This window comes from Globicephala melas, chromosome 8 (genome assembly GCF_963455315.2).
Source record: "Globicephala melas chromosome 8, mGloMel1.2, whole genome shotgun sequence".
NCBI lineage: Eukaryota > Metazoa > Chordata > Mammalia > Artiodactyla > Delphinidae > Globicephala > Globicephala melas.
The window spans coordinates 53,886,724-53,902,676 of record NC_083321.1 but is presented as its reverse complement, the minus strand read 5'-3'; the positions used below and the strand labels follow the sequence as shown (position 1 = coordinate 53,902,676).

Genomic DNA, 15,953 nt, shown 5'->3' with positions numbered 1-15,953 from the left:
CTGTTTGAGGATTATCACAAAACAAATATCTTTGCAATTTTTGACTTCGTAGGTCAGAAAACTGAACTTTGGCAGAATACCATAAATCAACTTCATACCACTCTCAAGTTCTATACCCTTCTCTACCCCGAGGGTTACCACTATGCTGACTTCTCACATTAGAGTTCAGTTTTGCCTGTTTTGAACCTCAATATAAATGGAACTGTTTTATAAACTTGTGTCAAGCTTCTTTTACTCAGTATTGTGTTTGTGAGCCTCATTCAACTTGTTATACGAGCTGTGGTATATCAGTGTTCACTGCTATCTAATATTCCATTATTTAAATATGTATATTTTATATATCCATTCTACTGCTCATGGACATTGGGGTCTAAGTTTTAGCTATTTATAATAATCCTGCTATAAACATATATAACATAGGAAGAACACTCTTTGACATAAATCACAGCAAGATCCTTTTTGACACAGTTCCTAGAGTAATGGAAATAAAAACAAAAATAAACAAATGGGACCTAATGAAACTTAAAAACTTTTGCATGGCAAAGGAAACCATAAACAAGATGAAAAGACAACCCTCAGAATGGGAGAAAATATTTGCAAATGAAGCAACGGACAAAGGATTAATCCCCAAAAGATACAAGCAGCCCATGAAGCTCAATATCGAACAAACAAAAAACCTAATCCAAAAATGAGCAGAAGATCTAAACAGACGTTTCTCCAAAGAAGATATACAGGTTGAAAGGCACCAGTCTTTCAACTGAAAGGATGCCCAACATTACTCATCATTAGAGAAAAGCAAATCAAAACCACAATGAGGTGTCACCTCACACGGGTCAGAATGGCCATCATCAAGAAATCTACAAACAATAAATGCTGGAGAGGGGGTGGAGAAAAGGGAACCCTTTTGCACTGCTGATGGGAATGTAAATTGATACAGCCACTATGGAGGACAGAATGGAGGTTCCTTAAAAAGCTAAAAATAGAATTACCGCATGACCCAGCAATCCCACTACTGGGCATATACCCTGAGAAAACCATAATTCAAAAAGTCATATACCACAATATTCACTGCAACACTATTTACAATAGCCAGGACATGGAAACAACCTAAGTGTCCATCGACAGATGAATGGATAAAGAAGATGTGGCACACATATACAATGAAATATTACTCAGCCATAAAAAGAAACAAAATTGAGTTATTTGTAGTGAGATGGATGGACCTAGAGTCTGTCATACAGTGAAGTAAGTCAGAAAGAGGAAAACAAATACCGTATGCTAACACATATATATGGAATCTAAAAAAACCAATGGTTCTGATGAACCTGGGGCAGGACAGGAATAAAGATGCAGACGTAGAGAACGGACTTGAGGACATGGGGAGGGGGAAGGGTAAGCTGGGACAAAGTGAGAGAGTAGCATTGATATATATACACTACTAAATGTAAAATAGATAGCTAGTGGGGAGCAGCTGCATCACATGGGGAGATCAGCTCGGTGCTTTGTGACCACCTAGAGAGGTGGGATAGGGAGGGTGGGAGGGAGATGCAAGAGGGAGGGGCTATGGGGATATATGTATACATATAGCTGATTCACTTTGTTATACAGCAGAAACTAACACAACATTGTAAAGCAATTATACTCCAATAAAGATGTTAAAAAATGTGTGTGTGTGTGTGTGTGTGTGTGTGTATGTAATTTTTGGTGTACACGTTCAGGGATTTCTACTGGGCATATGCCTAGGAGCCAAGCTGCTGGATCATAGCGTATGCATAAACTCAAGTTTAGTAGTTTTTACAAACTCTTTTCGAAGGTGGTTATACTGATTAACACTCCCATGTGCAGTGTATGAGTGTTGCTTAATAGCCTTGCTAGTCAGCCCTCGGTACTATAAAGTCTTTTTTATTTTAGCCATTCTGTTGAGTATGTAGTGGTATTTCATTGTGTTTTCAATTTTCATTTCCATGATGACTAATATAGATTGAATACCACTTCGTATGTTTATCGGCCATTTGGATATAATCTTTTGTGAAAGGTCTCATCCATTTTTCTACTGGGTCTCCTACTTTTTTTATTGGTTTGTAGGTCTTTTCATATACTAGTCTTTGCTTGATTATACGTGTTGCGAATATCTTATTCCACTCTATAGTGTTATATGTTCACTCTCTTTATGGTGTCTTTTTATGACCGTAAATTCTTAATTTTAAGATTAAATTAGTGTTGTCTGTGTCTTGTAATAATGGTATAGCTATTTATTCATTTATATATTCTTTAATGTCTGTAAATGTGTTTTATAATTTCTTCCATATATAGGTCTTAGACATTTATGCTAGATTTACTCCTAGGTACTTCATAAATATTTTTAGATGATTATCATAAGTAGTAATTTTTAAATGTCATTTTCTACCTGTTTGATGCTATTATATATAAATACAACCATTTTTTGCAAACTGCTTTTATATAATGTGACTTTACCTTTTAAAATCTCTTCTAATAATTTATTTGTATAGAGTCTTTAGGTTTTCCCTATATACATTTGTATATCACTTGTGAATATTTACAGTTTTGTCTCACCCTTTTTAATTCAATAATTTTAATTTCTTTTTCTTGCTTAACTGAGTGGGCCTGGTCCTCCAGTACAATATGAATAGAACTGGTGATAACAAGTACTGCTATCTCATGCTCAGTCTCAAAGAGAAAGCTTTCAATGGTTCATCACTAAGTGTTACATTGAGTGTAGGATGAAAAAAATTTTTTTTAAAATAATCTTTATCAGATTAAGAAGCCCTCTTTTATTTCTAGTTTGCTAAGAGTTTTTAAAAATCATGAATTAATATATTTTATCAAATACTTTTTCTGTATCTCTTGAGATAATCATATAATTTTTATCCTTTAATCTTTTAATATAATTTTCTAATACTGATTAATAGTCTAACCAACTTGATACTCCTGGGATATATCTAATTTAGTCATGATGCTTTATCCTATTTTTGTTTATATTGGCTGATTTGGTTTGGAAATATTTTGCCTAGGACTTCTGCCTGTTATTTTAACTCTTTCAAACTCTCCTTACTGGTATTAAAGTTTTGCTTGCCTCATACATGAGTTGGAGAGTATCTCTTCTTTTTGTTCGATTCACTATGAGAATCTGTGTAAGACTGGAATTATTTCTTCTTTTAATGTGTGGTAAACATTCTAGCAAAGTCATATTTGCACACAAATTTCTGACTACTTATTGAACCACTTTTCATTGTTATAGGACAATTCAGGTTTTGTATTCTCTGTAAGTTTCTACAGGTTATACTTTCTTTAGGAATTTGTCCATTTAAAAAAATAAAAATGAAAAATGTAAATTTATTGGCATAAAGTTGTTCATAATATTCAATTAACTTTTTAATGTCGCCAGGGCTTGATGTGATATCACTTTTTCATTTCTTCTTTTTTTAATATTTATTTATTTTTTGGCTGCGTCAGGTCTTAGTTGCGGCACGTGGGATCTTTCATTGTGACGCACGAGCTCGCTAGCTGTGGCATGTGAGATCTCACAGTGCGCGGGCTCATTAGTTGAGGTGCACAGCCTCTCTAGTTGTGGTGCGCGGGCTGCAGAGCACATGGGCTGATTAGTTGTGGCACGCGTGCTCTCTAGCTGTGATGCAAGGCCTCAGTAGTTGTGGTGCGCAGGCTTAGTTGCCCCATGGCATGTGGGATCTTAGTTCCCCGACCAGGGATCAAACTGGCATCCCCATCACTGCAAGACGGGTTCTTAACCACTGGACCACCATGGAAGTCCCTTCATATCTGATATTGTTTGTGCTTGCCTTTTCCTCTCTTGATCAAATTCACCAAGAGTATGTTAATTTTACTTGTCTGTTTAAAGCAGCAACTTTTGGCTTTGCTGATTCTCCCCATAGTATATTTGTTTTCTATTGTATTCCTTTTTGGTTTTATCTTTCACTTCTTGAAATATATGCTATATGTTTCCTTTTTTAGCCTTTTTTTCCTGGTACACACATTTTAAGGCTAGATATTTCCCTCCACATATGAATTTTGCTGAATCCAATAGCTACATTTTTTAATGTGGCTATTCTTTTATATACATATATATATATATTTATTTATTTTGGCTGCTCTGGGTCTTGGTTGCTGCACATGGGATCTTCGTTGAGGTGTGCGGCATCTTTAGTTGTGGCATGCGGACTTCTTAGTTGCGGCATGTGGACTCTTAGTTGCGGCATGCATGCGGGTTCTAGTTCCCTGACCAGGGATCAAACCCGGACCCCCTGCATTGGAAGCATGGAGTCTTACCCACTGGACCACCAGAAGGTCCCCCAAGTTTTAACATGTATTTATTTTCATTGATTCAATTCAAAATATTTTCCAATTTCTATGACTGGAAATTTCTATATTTCTTTGATCTATATTATTTAAAATTATATTACTTAAATTCTAACGTAATTGCATTACAGTCAGAAATTATATTCTGATTACAGTCCTTTGAAATTTGTTAAGACTTACAGTATGAGCAAGTATATGGTCAATTTTTGTAAATGTGGAAAAACAAAGTGTTTCTGCAATTGTTGGGTGTAGTATTTTACATTTGCCCTATAGCTCAAGTTTTTTAATCAAGCAGTTTAAATCTTCTATATCTTCTTGAGTTACTGAGAGTTGTATATTAAAATCCCCAAAGATTATAGATTTTTCTATTTTTTCTTCTAGTTCAGTCTTTTTTTCATTATATATGTTGAGGTATTATATATATTAAAGGTACATACAAGTTTTAAATTAATACAATTTTCTGAATTGAATATTTTTAATACTACAAAGTAATCCTTCTCTATCAATAGACATACTTTCCCCTTAAAGTTTATTTTGTATGATATTAAAATAACTATACCATATTTCTTTTGCTTAGTGTTTGCATGGTATATATATTTTTCCATACTTTCACTTTCAACCTTTCTATACCCTGATGTTTTAGGTGGACACTCTTATAAGGCCCTGCTATGACTCCTGCCTACTATTTGTGGTCTCTCTATTAAATGGAATCCAAGAAATATGTATTGAGCATTGTACTAGACCCTGGGGACATCATAGTCTGAGTAAAGGGTTAACTAATATCCAGCCTGGGATGATGTAGGCCTGGCTGCGTATGACCTCAAGTCTTCCAGCCTTGAATACAACAGTTAAGATAAATGGGGAATGTTGTGTCTGCTTCTTGGGGCCTGCATTAGAACAGTATAAAAGATGCCTATTATAAAGAATGGTAGGGGAAAAAAAAAAAGAAATAAAAAGGGGCTGTAGCTTCTGCATGTTACAGTGACTTCCACTACACTTAGCTCTCATCCCTGGCAGATGTACAGAACTTATGTGGATGAGAGGGCAAAAGAGGCTGTGTATAAGGATAGCGCTGAATCTCCCGATGAGATGAAAACATTACACTTGCTGTATCCTCGACCTAGTATTCTACAATAAAGCTAAGTAAACACAGTATTAGATGAAAGCCTATTAGAGACTGATTGCCCACCTGAATCAATAATTGCAGCCATGCTGCTATAATCGTGAACAAGAAAGGCACGATCCCTGCCCTCACTGCAATTACAATCTAGTAAAGAGAGGTATAAGTAACCAGGCAGTTAAAATGTAGTATTTTAACTCTGACAGGGACTGAACAGAGTATTTTCTAAGCACATAGGAAGGCCACCTAATCCAAACGTATGCAGATCAGAAAGACTTCCATGGACTAGGGATGTAATGTACAACATGAGAAATATAATTAACACTGCTATACGTTATATATAAAAGTTGGTAAGACAGTAAATCCTAAGAGTTCTTGTCACAAGGAAAAAACATTTTTTTTTATTTCTTTAATGTTGTATCTATATGAGATGATGGATGTTCACTAAATTTACTGTGGTAATCGTTTCATGTTGTATGTAAGTCAAATCATTATGCTGTACACCTTAAACTTATACAGTGCTGTATGTCAATTATGTCTCAACAAAACTGGAAGGAAAAAAAGACTTTTTGGAGGATTTAATGTTTAATTTTATAACTGAAGTATTAATAGGACAAGCATTATTAATAATAACAAACATTAAGAGAAGGTGGAAGACAGTAATGGTCATAGCTTACATTCTGGGGACTAGAAAAAAGTAATGCTGTCTAGAATATATTGTTGGAGAGAAGAGTGGGAAAAATGAAGTCAGAAAGGTAAGCAGAGGTCAAGTCTGGCTTTTCAAGTCATGTTAAGGAGTTGGACTTTATCCTAAGAACAATGCAAAGTGAATGAAAGTTTCAGCAGTAGCTCAAAATGATCACTCATGTATTAGAAAGATGTCCCCGTTATGTTAGGTGGAGAATGAATTAGGAGGAGGCAAGACTGATGGAAAACAGACCACTGACAAAGTATTGCAGTGACCTAGGTGAGACATGGGGCCTGAACTAGGGTAGTGTTACTGGGAAAGGAGAAAAATGGAGAGATTAGGGAAATATTTAGGGCTTAGACTGATAATTAATTTGATATGTGAGTTAGTATAAGTTGGGAAAAATCAATGATAGCCTGGTTTATGACTTAGGCAGTTGGGTGCATAGTGAAATTGTTTGTTGTGTTAAAGAATAATATGAAAAGAAAGACAGGGGATAAAAATGTTGACTTCATTTCTGGATATGTTTCGAGTTTGAGGTGCCAGTTAGATATCCAAGTGGAGATCTCTAGCAGGAGTTGGATATCTGGGTCTAAACCTTAGAAGAAAAAACTGAGCTGAATTAACAGATTTATGACTCATCAGCATAGAGAAGTCAAAAGAAATGGATTGTTCAGGGAGTATGTTAAACATAACAAATGCTGGATAAGAATGTATGCACTGGAAGTGCAATGGGGATTTTTCAAATGAATTTTCTTCTCTTCACAAGCACCTCGACCCTATACATTCTGATTCTCCCCTAGGAATCTGAAGCAGACCCTGCTAGTGGCCTACTCAGTATCTATTCTTGCCTCTGTCTTTATAGAAGACTGATTTTATTAGGCTGGCAATATGTCCAGCTATAAAATCTTGATTTCCCAGGCTTTCTTGAAGCTAGAGGTGTCCACATAACCTTTTTTCTATGCATATTTTAAGATAAGTCATTTTTTAAATAAAAAGATAATAGAATACATACTTTTACACTCCCTGCAATTTTCATCTAAAAATATTTTTACAAGGAATTTTCATATCTTTCCATATTTAATAATTTTTTTGATCTTCAAACGCCAAAGACTATAAAAATATTATTAGTGTTTTCTCCCTGCTAAACATCATAGAAATATGCTGTGTGTAAACTGAGACCTGGTATTTATCCTTAAGGAGCCTATAGCCTAGGAAAAAAGCATGTTGTGTTTTTGTTTATCAGTAAAAAGAAAAGTATCTTGAGCAAAGTAGAAAAACAATTTTTTGTTCTGTGACTTGGCATTAAGATGCCTGTGTGGAAAGATCTGAAGATAGATGAAACAGAGAGGTAAAGAGGGCAAATTAAGTGGGATGCGGCTGTAGTGTGGGACCATGGAAACTGTAGATATACAATAATTATTTTGATAATGAGGGAGACTGACTTACAATATTTCTTCAGAGCTAACATTCTCCACTAAGGAATAGACTCGTTCCTTATGGTCTATTCCTTGGATTAAGCCAAAACATGGAGAGGAGTTTCAAATAACTGACCAGTTTATTTTCTAGCAAGTATTGGGTTGGCCAATATGTTCGTTCGGGTTTGTTCGTAAGATTTCACAGACAAACCCGAACAAACTTTTTGGCCAATCCAATACTTATTGAACACCGACTGAATGACAGCCATTGGACGAGACATTCATTCATCATTCAAAGATGAAAAGACACCCTATTCCTGACCTCAAAGAGTTCAGTCTAATAAAGGAGAGACACATGTAATCACATATCTAGTACGTGGATCTGGTTTCTAAATTCCATTCTCCACTCAAAGAAACCAAGCCTCCATGGAGATCAGGCCTGGATCAGGGAAAGAACAAGATGAGCCAAGAACATCTTCTTGTGCCAAAAAGTAAGAGATATTCAAAGAACGATGGGAACAGGTCAAAAGGACACAGACACCGGCCTGAAAGTGCTCCACTTGCCAAATCTGAGACAATTTTTACACCAAAATAAACCATGTTAGTAACATCATAACTCACTGAATAAAATAGGAATACAAGAGAGAGTCCATAGAAATAAAAAATAAATTCAAAGTTTAATAATTAAGAGTATTTTCGTAAGTCTCAGAGTACTTTACTACAAAGTTCTTATTAATTATGAAGGGACAGAGAATAACTTTACAATGGAGAAGTCTAATAGACACTATCATAAGTCGTCATGCTCCAACAGGTTGACAGTATACTTTCAAGTGGTTCAGGTGGAAAAGTTCTTTTTATCGTTCTTGCAGCTTTTCTGTAAGTTTGATATTGTTTAAAAATAAAAGACATTTAAAAGATGAAGAAAGAATTCCATACTAACCCGCTAGAATAATTATTAGCTTCACATTGAATGCGCAGAGGGAGCTCAAGTCTTTCACTCTAGGAGAAAGGCACTCAGCTCACCTGTGGTCACGAACAGTTTATTAGGGTGGGAGATCAGGTAGGGATTTGTGGATAAAGCCCCAATGAGTGGGAACCTATGGTGCTAATAGGTAATGGGATTTCGGCATTTGAAGTTTGTAATGGACTCATTCAATTGCCCAAACATAGTAAAGAGAACCTCTAACAGAAAAAGCCAAGGGCTGCAGTTGGGGGATTCTAGATTTTTCTACCACCTCATTACTGCCTCAGTACATGACTTTGAATAAGTCACTTCATTTATCTTAGCCTTGGACTCCCATTTGTAAAATGAAGGGACTGAACTAGGTGACTATGGTTTCATATTTCTATAATCATAGTCAAAATAGGGATGTAAGAGGCATTTTATTTTGGGAGTTAATATATAAATTTATTCTCATATGATAAGGCTAAAAGGTTGGTGCTTCCTACATACGTAGAGGATAGTTTAAATAGTAATAAGCTAAATGTAGATATTACTTTTTAACTATAAAACAATTTCATAAGTCTCATAAGGCAATGTGGTCTATTGGTAAAAACATAGTTTTTGTAGGTATATTCAGAATTGGTTAAAAATCTTAATTCTGCCCAAACTATACAGCCTTCTAATCCATCCTACATACAACTGCCAGAATTATCTGAAACAGATATTATAATCTTATGCCTCTGTCAATGGCAAAATCGTAAGTTTCAAACTCTAGCATGACAGCCAGTGATTCACAGTTTGGTTCCAGCCTTCCTTCTCTTCTCATGTTCTGCAGGATCTCGTATTTAGCATAGGATTTCCCAAACAGTGCCCCAGAATACCACCGTGCTGAGAGATATTAAGAAATATTCAATAAAAAAGGGTTCCATGGTCAAATAAATCCTGCTCAAATGTCATTTCCTATGTGAAGCCTTCCTGAAATCCTTCTATAAAAATTACTTAATCTCTTTTTATTCCCAAAGTACTTCACTTATATTTGACTTCGGGCAGTTTTTTGAATTGATAACTGAATTGAAGTTTACTTAAAGTAAACCACAGCTATACCTAAGTTTTACATATTCAGTCTTCACATTTTTCCAAGTTCATTATTGCACAAAAAATCTAAATAGTATTTTTCATTCTTTTGAAAAACATCTGACAATAAATTAGATCCCAAAGTAATCTGCTATAACGACATATCATATCATAAAAGCAATATGGGCTTTGGGGGAAAAAAAAAGATCTGGTTTCCATTTCCAGTTCTGCCACTAACTAGTTGAGAAACACTGGGCAAATTACTTAACCCCTTCTGACTCTCAGTTACCTTACCTATAAAATGAAGATAATTCCTAAACAGGTTTGTTGATAGTTTGGTAAGATAATGAGTGAGTCAATCTATATAAACTATATGAAAGAATATATAATATTTAGCACATAGTAGATACTAAAAAGCGTCATCTTCTTTTCCAAGTGTGCTTATACAGTAGTTTCCTTCTACCCTAATTTGTAATAAAATGGCACAAATGAAACATAATAGAATTTTAAAAAATCTACCCAAGTTCCTGTTTTTCAAATTGTTTACATAGTGTTCTTTCTTGCAAACCTTGAAGGTCAAATTAGAAGGGGTAGTAATAAAATACTGTTACGTCATGTCTAGAAAGAATCTTTCAGAGACATCTACTTTGGCAAGAAGATTTTAAGCAACAGTACTCTTTGAGACATTAGATGAGATCTCATCTGAGATATTCAACTACTGATTTGTCAATTAGCTACTTTAAGAGGGTTCAATAACTTCTTAAATGTTCTTTTAGTCTATCCTCATGTATGCTTTTCTTTTTGTTTTCTTGAGATATGCTGGTGTTTCTATTGAATGTGACAGCTATGTGATCTGAGTATTATCCTTTGCAAGGCCATCAAAATGAATAAATGGCATTTGGCTCTCTTTGGGAGATATTTGGATCACCTTGGATTTAATACAGTAAAGTAGAACTGTTATCAGTATATTCTCCCTCAGGGAAGCTAATCTGGTTAGTAAGACAATCATCCTTGTTGTGACAGATACTTTTAATTGTACTATCGCTACTTATCTCTCTAGCTCAACTCAAATATCTCCTTTTAGAAGCTTTCCATGATCATCATAGGCAGAAATTTATGCACATCTTACTAAGTACTTTTAGTATCACACAGTGTTAGTATGTTTATTGCCTTGTGCTTTGCATTACCTTAATTATTTTTATATAATCCTTGTGAAATAGTACCTTTCCTTGTTTTGAACATTTTACAGATGAAGATACTGAAGAATAGGTACAGCAAGAAATTCGTTGGTGGATAACAAAATGGCAAGAAATAGAGATTCTGAACTTCAAGAAATCAAAGTGGTAAGAAATCAAGATTCCAGTCTTAATCAGAGCTCCTTTAGATTAGACCACACTGCTTTTCCTTCCTTTTCCATTATTTTTAAGATCTTGAAAAATATTGTAAATCTTGTCACAAATTTCAAAACAATTTTCTACTTACAAATTCTAAAACAATTTTTCTAAGTTTCTACACATAAAAATATCAAGTTACCTGAAAGAACTGAAAGTAATACTCCAAACTTTGACAATTAGAAGATTCTCAGAAAAAGAAGTTCTCTTTTCTTAAGAATGATACCCAGAAAATAATTAGGGAAAGATTTTTTTTTTAAGCCTTAAGTATAAATATCAATAGAAAGTATCAATTCTAATTACTTTACAGACCAGCATAGGATTAGATTAGACATTTGAAGCAAAGGTCTCTTTAAATAAAACTTTACAAAGCAGCGAGGAATACTATTGTATCAAACTAGTGGGCTATTTTTCTTAACTTGTTCTTCAGTACTAGAGTAAGTAATAGTTTAGCTACATGCACTAGGTGTATTTTGTAATCCTATTTTGAGTCATCTAAACAGACTGTGCCCTTGCCTACATTAGTACTACTTTTACATGTTTGTTACAAAACGTATATACTACAAATACGTTTTTACAAGTCAATCTTCCTGACCAGATAGTGAGTTCTCTGAGACCAGCAGCCATGTCTTATGTGCTTTAGTATATTAATATGAGTTAACATTTACTGAGTGTTTTACTATGTGCTAAGGATTAAATGCATTATTTCATTTAATACTCAGACAACTATAGGAGATTATTATACCGACTTCAGAGATGCGGTCTATGAGCTCTAAAAGAGCAAGAGACCTCATTATTTCACTCACTTGTACATCTCCTGTGCCTAGTACAGCACTGGGCATACTGAAGGCACTTAAAAAGTGCTTGCTGAATAACGAGGAAACCAAAGCTCAAAGAAGTTAAGTAACTTATCCAGAGTATACTGTGAATAAGCAGAGAGACTAGTTTGAATCCAGGTCTGCCTCACTTTGGATCTTAAAAGTCTGTGCTCTACTGCCTCTTTATTTCCAAATTCCAGCTTAGAATTTGGTAATGAGAAAGTACACCTGATGAATGAATGTCTTACCTTCAGATTGCTTATCTACTTCACCCTAGCATTCCTTTACTTCTTCACTTCCCTATCCTGATTTTTAATCTCTAAGCCTAGGATATAAGCCATAGCTATAAGTTTTCATCCTGCCTACCTTCCAACCATACAGATATCTAAGTATACACAGGGAAGAAAATACTTATTACTGGAAAAACACATGGAAATCGCAGCATGAAATGTTATATGAATAGTTTGTTCCTTTTATTACATAAACACAGTGTCAAATAAGTCAAAAACACAAAACAGAAAACTGAATGGTAATAAACTTAGAAAACTTAACTCAAAATTTCCAAATTTTGTTCTTTTGTGGTTATTATTTTTCTTCTTATAAAGGCAAATAAGAAGTTTATAAAAACTGAAGTATTCTTCACGTAAATAAACTTCATTTTTTACAGTGTCAATAAATATTTCTAATAAAGGGGTAAATATATAATGACATCACTTCAAGCTATAATAAACAGGAAAGTGAGGATGCCCCACCCCCCATAATATCTACGTTAGTACATCAACTTTCAGCTGGCCTATGGAAAAAAGCAAGGCACAATAACGTGGATTTGGAATTTATTTCTTCAAGAAACAGATTTCAGGTGATATTGTCTAGTTTAAGTTTAAAAGATTATAGGAACATTTACCTTTTTATGTAAGCACAAAATATTCTAAAAGTACAAGGCCTCTAATCCTCCTGAAATGTGCCTGTTTGCATGCTTATATATTTATACTTTATCTATCTACCTATCATATCTATCATATCTATCTATCTATCTATCTATCTATCTATCTACCCACTTTGTTAAAAGAAGGATGACAGGGGTCAAACAAATCTAGTTACAGCCCTGGCTCTGTCCCTTAATAACTGTGTAACTCTGGGACAAATTACCTAGTATCTCTGAGCTCATTTCCCTTAAAATATAGACAGTAATTCATATTTTGTAGGACTGCTGGGGAGATTAGGGTCTATGTAGTAATAAGCATAGTGACCAGGCACATCATAGCACTCAATAAATAATAGCTCTTTTTATTTAGGGTCTGATACTTCATTTTACTCTGGTTTCATTCTAGGATGCACTTAAGTTATTATTTCTCATACCAAAGTTTCCTATGTTTGTTTCCCTCAATATAAATAACCGTCCACCTCAAAAAACTACTTAAAATATGTTAGATTGAACATTCCTTGAGTATTTTCCCCTTATCTTTTCTAGAAAATAATGTCATAAAAAAGACTGTTTACACGTGCATGTGTATAATGCTTCCTGGTTTTTTTTTCTGCTTATAAGAGCAACGTTGCACCTGCACGACTATCTACCAATAGCCAGTGCGGCCTGGGCATTGACTATTCTTGGTATATTCCTATTTTGCTTACATGTGCTTCTGCAGGAACTTGTTTGTAATCTCTGTTTTAAACACTGTTCTTTCCTAAAACATCTACCATTTCATTTACAGAAGTTGTATATGCATATAATTTACTAGAAAAGGAAAACACAAGGCAGTGTTAAATAATAAAATGTGTAATAATTTTTAAAAATTACCTGATGGAATACAGGCTCCTTTACCTTAAGGTAAACCTGAAAAATATTAAAAGAAATACATGTAAATGAAGTGCATTACAAAGGGGAAAGAAAACCTATTCCTGCTACTCTGCAAATCTCAAACATCTCCTGCTTCCCTAGTCTTGCTTCTTAGATCTGACTCCAGCCATATAAAACCAATCAGATTAGGTGGCATGCCACAAAAGGGCTGTTACCTACAGGTAGGTGTGCCCCAGTGCTCATTACATCATGGTAAACTAAATGTTTCAAAGCTGTTGTGGATTACTCTGGCCTCTTGGCCTCTGCATCAGCATCAAGGAGAGGCAGAGATGCGTGGATAACTCATGAGGGCTGAAGAAGTTATGCTGACAATCCCTGCAGCAGATCTATTCTACAGCACCAAGAATGCTGGACTTGGAGACAGGAGCTAAATTTTAAACTGCCACTTACTTGCTACATGCCTGAGCAAGTCACTTAACCAAAAGACTCATTTTTCCTTATCTGGATAATGGGAATAATAGTGGTGAGTAATAATAAGCCAAAATACGTGTAAGTGTTTAGCGCATAATACGTGCTAATAGGTGAAAACATTTAAAACAAATTTCTTGTCCTTTCTTCTGCTTCTGAAAACCTCTAATTCATTCACCTAAATACATGAAAGTTACACAAACCCTAGTTTTAGGCTCCAGTGTCATGTGGGTGATTAAGTTCAATGCCTCTTTACTGCATGCATTTATTGCCCTATAAGAGTACACCTTTAGGGACTTCCCTGGCGGCGCAGTGGTTGGGAGTCCGCCTGCCAGTGCAGGAGACATGGGTTCAAGCTGGGGTCTGGGAGGATCCCCCATGCCGTGGAGCAGCTGGGCCAGAGTGCCACAGCTGCTGAGCCTGTTCTACAGTCCGTGAGCCACAGCTGCTGGGACCCCTGCGCCTGGAGCCTGTGCTCCGCAGCGGGAGGGGCACTGCAGTGAGGGGTCCGCGCGCAGCAGCGAAAACCCAATGCAGCCCAAAATGTATTAATTAATTAAAAAAACGAAAACCAGTACACCTTTAAAATGACATGGTAGAGAGGAGTCAAAATTTAAATCATAACCCTGAAATGACTCCCATCACATGCAAGACAAAGTCCAAATTTCAAAGTCTTCCATAATCTTGCTCCGGCCTTTCTGCTTAGTCTTATTCCTCTCCTCTTGTCTCTTTCTCATCCTAGGCTCCAACAAATATGCTAGTTTCATGCTTCTGTATCTTTAAACATGCTGTGCTTTACTTTGTTCAGAAATTACCCCCTGCTGGTAAACACTCATGTTTCCAGATTCAGCTCAAACTATACCTCTTTCTTGAAATCTTTTCTGACTCCTTCTCTGCTAAGCAGAATCCATCACTCATCCTCTTTACCTGACTGTCCATACATAAACTTTACGGCATTTATTAGTTTGTTTCTCTCCCCTACAAGGCAATAATCTTCTTGACAGAAAGAACGATTCTTACGTATCTCTACAGCCTCATTTAATGTAGTGCTGATCTCATAAATTTTACGTAATTTTATCATTTGTCTATAGAACTTCTTATTCCTGGAGGAAGTTCCCTCACCACAGCAAGAGATTATTTCCTTGAAGCACCCATAGAGCTCTAATAGTAAGATGTGTAGGGGCTACCCTAGTGGCGCAGTGGTTAAGAATCCACCTGCCAATGCAGTGGACACGGGTTCGAGCCCTGGTCTGGGAAGATCCCACATGCCACGGAGCAACTAAGCCCATGAGTCACAACTACTGAGCCTGTGCTCTAGAGCCTGTGAGCCACAACTACTGAAGCCCTCGTGCCTAGAGCCCGAGCTCTGCAACAAGAGAAGCCACGACAACGAGAAGCCTGCGCACCGCAACGAAGAGTAGCCCCAACTAACCACAAATAGACAAAGCCCGTGCATAGCAACGAAGACCCAATACAGCCAAAAATTAAAAAAAACAAATTAAGTAAGATGTGTAGGAACATTTATATAACTCTAAATTCAGTAAGGCAGAATGCTTTTAATCTCTGAAATTTGTTATTTCAAAATACGAATTTTCCTTTACATAATTTCAGATTCTCATTACTAATAAAAGAAATACAGAAGGGCATGCCTCTTAAAAGCATTTTTTTAAGGCAAAAGAATTATGGAGTCCTTACTATGTGACAGGTATTAATTCTTACAACTAATGTGAAATGTATGCTATTATTAATTTTACAGATGAGGAAAACTAAAGCAGAGAGTTACCTCTCTCTTTAGTAAGTTACCCAAAGTCCCACAGTTATTAAGTAACAGTGATGGTCAAAACTCAGATATGACTGACTCCCAAGTCTAAGTTTTCAGCCACATCAGCTCTTAACTTAC

At 35.7% G+C, this 15,953-nt stretch overlaps 1 protein-coding gene across 3 annotated transcripts in view; it reads right to left on the bottom strand.

Moving 5' to 3' along the window:
- Nucleotides 1-15,953, bottom strand: part of ACER3 (alkaline ceramidase 3) — a 191,205-nt gene that overhangs the window by 51,430 nt on the left and 123,822 nt on the right. For all 3 annotated transcript variants that reach the window (XM_030835995.2, XM_060303749.1, XM_030835998.2), the window contains one exon: nt 13,586-13,621. In XM_030835995.2, coding sequence (XP_030691855.1) covers nt 13,586-13,621 — 36 coding nt within the window. The remainder of the gene's footprint in view (nt 1-13,585; nt 13,622-15,953) is intronic.